The sequence below is a fragment of the Cynoglossus semilaevis genome, chromosome 14, assembly GCF_000523025.1.
Source record: "Cynoglossus semilaevis isolate Cse_v1.0 chromosome 14, Cse_v1.0, whole genome shotgun sequence".
NCBI lineage: Eukaryota > Metazoa > Chordata > Actinopteri > Pleuronectiformes > Cynoglossidae > Cynoglossus > Cynoglossus semilaevis.
The window spans coordinates 19,324,371-19,330,163 of NC_024320.1; the positions used below are offsets into that span (position 1 = coordinate 19,324,371).

A 5,793-nucleotide genomic window follows, 5' to 3' on the forward strand; every position below is an offset into this window, starting at 1 on the left:
GGAAACTGGGGTATATGCAAATAAGGACCATAGTAAACCAACAAAACAATGTGATCACAAAGTTGTCACACCTCAAAATTCCAAACAAAATAAAAAAAATTTAATTATAGTAATTACCAACAAAAAGGCATTCAAATGGATCAAACCAATATTCGCTGAAGGCAAACAGTTGACAGCCTGGACGCTGAGCAGATGGATCCTCTGTTTGTGGGATATTTGGGATAAAGAGATCCTTGATGTCTGTTTCTTTAAGGTGTTGACCTATCATTGAGACTGATTTGTTACATGCCAGGCATTATGCCAAATGCAGTGACCTAAATGTGGAAGAGGGCTGGATCTCATTAATCTTCTTTAATTAGAGCAGCAATTCCAAAAGTGTGGTGGCTGCCACTAGGGTGTTCTGAGATTAAAACAAACAAACAAACAAACAAAAAAACAGATGCTGTCTTTATAAGAATGCCTGTTGCGTTTTTTTTTGTTTTTTTGTTTGTTTGTTTTTGGTTTTTTTTTTTTCAGAGATGTGGGGAGAGTGGATGCATCAACCTGGTTGACATAGAGAAGGGAGTGTCCTCCTTACATATGCAGGTGTACAAATTTTGGTCTGCACGATCTATGAACTAACGTTAACACATAAACTGTTATGTAGAGCTAACATCGTATTTAGCCAACATGGTATGTTAGCATTAATACATGAAAAAAGTGTGGATCAGTTTGAGTGACACTGATTAGTGGAAAGCTAGCGAAAGCATTTTCAATTTTAATGCATGCTGTTGGTGTGAAAGCTCTACTCACTTTCTGTTCATCTGAGCTAGCGAAAGCATTTTCAATTTTAATGTATGCTGTTGGTGTGAAAGCTCTGCTCACTTTCTGTTCATCTGGTTGTGTTAGTTATTTAGAGTTTAAGTTGTTTTTATTTTTTACTTTTTTAACTACTATTTTTTTTTATTGATTTAAATGAAGTCCCACAATGGCAAAATTTAGTGTGAGTCTTTGCACGCCCCACAGGTTGCCACAGGGGGCACTGTTAAGTATGTGGTTCCTCTGGGGCTCTAACCCAGGAGGCAGATACGTAAGGCAGGCTTGATAACCACTGCACTATAGTTATTGTTAGTTTTACCGACACAACGTCTAACTTGACTAACAACAGTATCAGTTTGATGACTTTTTGTTTCCCTTTTGGCGGACTTCTGTTCCTGCTTGGTGTCTTTGCAATGGTTTGTGTTGAACTCATCATCTTATTACCCACTGTTGTGCCAACTCTATTGTGCTTCCTTCCAGTTCTTTGCATATTTATTGAAAGCCAACCCTAGAGAGGTATCAAAAACAGTGCTTGATTTCCGTGAGAACACAATTGAAAATAGGATATTGGTACAAGTGCATCAAGTAATTGCGATGAATGATCTATCGTTCATTCGTCAAAGTTACTTATGAAATGTGAAAAAGTGCTTCCGCAATATATTAAACTATTTTTAGTTTGTTGTAAATTATACACACCTTAGTATTATAGTTTTTTTATTAAGTTAAACAGAGGTTCTGTACAGAAACAATATTAACATTTATTATTAAAAGAAAAAAAAAACAATAGTGACCAATAGTGCATACTTAATGTTGTGAACATAAAGTTGTTATTAATCATTTTAATGACCCAAATACCAACATAGAGAGTTTGACTCAAACTGTCTTCTCAAATCTCAGATGGTCTTCACAATGACTTTGAGATGATCTTTTTTAGCTTCATGACTTCTTCAGGTGTCAGGTGCAACAACGCAGAACTAGGATCTCTGACCATTCCTGAATGGTTTGACTCTAACCTATCTCTGTGTGTGTTTTCAATGAAGACCGGAAAGTCTTGCTGACCTCTAGGAGCGGTGAAGTCAGATTTGACCTGGCTGTGGGAGGCTTGATTGTCTTTGTCGTAGCCATTCCAGCAATTTGTTGTCTTTGAATTACATGACACAACATTATCCTGCCGGTCTAATAGAAAGAGCTCCTGGTTGACATTGTTTTTCAGGACACTGCTTGAAGACAAAGCCTTGTAGCTGTTGAAATGAATTTGACTCGTACTGTTGTGGGCTGCTGTGTGGGTTGTTGGTGTAGAGATAGCTTCAACTTTGTGCCTTAGCCTTAGATCCTCAGGAGCTGACAGACCCCAGTGTTGCAGCCCAATTCTGCGTGACAGGTTGGTAGGAAGGACGTCTGGGTCCGAGCTGGCTCTCTGTGTGATCAGCCTTTCAGGTGTGAGACCACAAGGAGGCTGGTTGGCTGCATTCATCACTGCTGACGGCCCACAGAGCTTGAGCCACATTTGAAGCATTGAAAGTGGAATTTCAATTTCCATCTTGCCTTTGTTGTTTTGAGGTAGGCCTGGAAGGAAATGACTGAGATTGAGTCCTGCGGCCTCCATGGTGCCCCCCTCTTCTTTCGCCTGCATTGAGAATTCTGGATTTGGGGACCTTGGTTTTTGTGCCTCTGCTGTGGTGACTGCATTTACACTAACTGTGGCTGGACAGTCAGGTGTGGGGCTGCTGGTGGCTGTTACGGCTTTGACATTGATGACATATGCCCCGCCTTCTTTAACCAGAATAGGATTTGCCGTGATGTCGGCTTCAGCTTCATGTGTTTCGCTTTCGTTTTCGTTTCTCAACACCTGTGGATGTAGAGCAGTGTACAGAGGGGAGGGTTTATTTAAGAATTTAGGGTTCTTGCTAGATACAGGTGGGGCGAAGGAGGAGGTAGGGTTCACGTTGATCTCATAACGCGGTGCTTTAACACTGAGATTTAGTGGCTCCGCCAGTCCAGAGGAGTTCTTGTACTGTTCTGCCAGGTGGCGCAAGTGCTCCAGTGGCTCCTTCATCCTGTCTGTTGGGATTAGATGATGTGGAAGGGAAACAAATGGGGGTTCAGGAGAGGGAGGCCTTTGTGAAACCAAAACAGAAGAAGAATGTGGGGTGTACTGGGACAACGGTATGGGGCCTGGATGAAAGTACGGAGGGTAGTGAAGTCCGACGGGGAAAACTTTTCCATGTGGATCTGTCTGGAGTTGAGGAGTGTTCTGTGGAAACAAACACAGCAAAAGGGACTTCAGTTAGACATGTGTAGCATCTCTCTGTGTCTCCGTATCTGTCTCTCCATCTTTCTCTTTACATATATATATATATATTGACAATGTTGGTATTTATATGTATAGATATACATATCTCGTATAGCCCTTCATTATTGGCATTATTTAAAACAAACACCCACACCCCAACCCCCTGAAACATACACTTGCAGGAACCTGTGTTTCTGTTATTAATTGTATTGTGTTATTAAAAAAAAAAAAAAAAAAGGACCAACCGGGTGTAGCTGTCCAGTCAGCAGTTTACGTTTGACTCCTTTTGGACTGCTGTTGCTGTCTTGGCTGGAACCAGCTTCGTGAAAAAACTTTGGCTGGTGCTGAGGCAAGATCTTCATCATTATGCCTTTCTTGTGACATTCGTAGGGCAGGAGCAACCTATAGACATAACAGATGAATGTGTTAAAATAAAAATCAAAGTACAGTCTCAGTGGGTGTAGACATGCATTGTTGCACCTACTTTTCATAATGTCTGCGAGTACACGTAGCAGCGCTGGTGCTTCGAGGATTTCCTCCAAGCCTGTTGTAAACCTGTTTCCAAAGTTGCTGAGCAGTAACCTGCAAATATTATGTAATTCACCTTTAATAGGTTAATTATATGTTTATTTCTATATCTATTTCTTAATATCACATATGCCTAAAGACAAATACATCACACGAATTCATGCCACACCCATGGCGTTATTAACTTGAAACGTTTGTCCTTATATTTGCTATCTATAATTTCAATCTAATATTTCTCATATATTTCTGTATTCACACTATCAAGTACGTACAGATGTATTCATTGATTGTAATAATTAATATTGGACATTTATTGTTCAATGACAGCAGCTATATTGTTACTACTTAACTGACAATAATACATTATTGTTTAATATTATTATTGATAATAACAATGGTTATAATAACAACTATAATGTAACAACAATTATATTATAAACACAGTTATTGTAGTAGTCGTGATAATATGTGACTTGTGAGACAGGTGTAACTTGTTACCTGATGGTATCCACCCAAATCACGCACTGTCTTGAACATCACAAAGAGGTCAACTGGAACAAAAAACAAAAACAAACAGAAAATACGCCATACGTTAAATAAGTATAATCTTTGTTAACGGTGATATAATAAATGACTAAGAATACAGAAATGTAAGAAATGCTTACTCTCAGCTATTAAAGACATTCAGAGTAAAAGTGCTGCTAAATTTAAACTTGTTTGCTTTCCAAAATTTTAAATAACGCATAAAATTGTTTATATCAATTTTCTCCTTATATCTGTTAACATTAAGTCAAATTACTTACAGACTTTAATAATAATATCGGTAATGAACATTATTGTGAAAATGCAGCACAAAACTATGATTTCATTCTTTAAGATTTAATGGCAGGTATTGACTCATACAGCAATTTTTAAACCAAAAATACACTATTATTATAAACTTAGAGATAATAGAGAGAGTGTGGGATTAAATAAGTCTTTACTTCTTTCCACTGCTTTTCCAATAAAATTAATAAAATTCTGTAAATTAAACCATTAAGTATTTTATTATATTTATTTTTTCTTTCTTTGTGGATGAAAAAATGATCGTCCACTGCTGTATGATTTTTTTTCTCTGCTAAACTAAACAAAACAAAAAAGACTTTTAAAAACAAAAACAGAGTCAGCGTGTACTTTGTTTAAAGCCCAGATGTGGGATGCGCTCTATTGGTGTGTCTCTCTTCCTCATGAAAAGGTAAAGGTCTTTGAGAAATTGCTCCTCCGTGATGTTGTCCACCATCTCCTTGCTCCTCTGCTCCTGGGTGTCTCCCTGTGACATTTCAGCGTGTGCCTGACAACAGAGTCCACAGTTGACGTTTAGTGGATCAGCGTGATCCTTAGGATAAATGACATGAACCCCAGTGATCTGCTCTGACACTCGGGTCGTGTTGAGGGATGTTTTGTCAAACATGTCCTGGTCTTATCTATTCATTGAACTTCACTTGTATTTGTGCAAGCCTCACTGGCCTTTCCTTTAAAATAACATACCACAGATATGAGTCTGAAAAGTGATGTCAGTGCATCTTGTCTATTGTTTGAAAGTGAAGCATAAAGCATGGACGTCATGACTTGTCTTATTACATGCATGGCTACGTAATGATATGAATGCTGATGGTTTTTTGTTTTTTTTATCCCAATCACATTATATTCTTTCTTTTTTCTGCTAACATTCATTCATTGTCACACGCCCACTTAAAATCTTAAAGATGCTGATATTAAGACGCTGTTATTAATTTGTAAGAATCCACAATAAAACACATTAGCTGCAAAACTTGAAAAAACTAAACAAAAAAATGTACAGTATCCTAGCCTTATTGCAAGCATATTAATTTCATTAGTTTGTGTTTTTTATTGATTTAAAATCTACCTGTAATAATCTGTAATAACCTGTATGCGATATTTTTCCATTCCTCACCTGTATTTCCATTGACAGTGTTCACATGGGTCATAACACTGCCAAGTCCAAAGTGATGCGAGAACCAACCGTTGCTCCGTACAACTCGACGTTTCCTCAAATTAAATTCAGTTTTAGAATCGCAGGAAGAAATTTTATAGCTGCAAGACACCTGTGAGACAGCAGTCGTCCTCCTGTCCGCAACGTTTGTGTGTCTGTATGAGAGTGTGTGAGGTGAGCA

General features: G+C 38.1%; 1 protein-coding gene across 1 annotated transcript; it reads right to left on the minus strand.

Moving 5' to 3' along the window:
* Positions 1 to 1,586: 1,586 nt before the first annotated feature.
* On the minus strand, positions 1,587 to 5,764 carry arid6 (AT-rich interaction domain 6). Its single transcript, XM_008325717.2, has 6 exons — positions 5,574 to 5,764; positions 4,793 to 4,949; positions 4,118 to 4,170; positions 3,576 to 3,673; positions 3,337 to 3,493; positions 1,587 to 3,052 (listed from the first exon to the last, which is right to left on the minus strand). Exons 1-6 carry the CDS (start codon positions 5,583 to 5,585, stop codon positions 1,703 to 1,705), a joined length of 1,827 nt encoding a protein of 608 aa, XP_008323939.1. The 5' UTR covers positions 5,586 to 5,764; the 3' UTR covers positions 1,587 to 1,702.
* Positions 5,765 to 5,793: the final 29 nt, after the last annotated feature.

Coding starts and splice junctions, on each gene's coding strand:
- arid6 (XM_008325717.2), bottom strand. Junction 3,674..4,117: donor ATTTGGGTGGATACCATCAG/GTAACAAGTTAC, acceptor TAATATTTGCAG/GTTACTGCTCAGCAACTTTG. Junction 3,494..3,575: donor ACTCGCAGACATTATGAAAA/GTAGGTGCAACA, acceptor TTATGTCTATAG/GTTGCTCCTGCCCTACGAAT.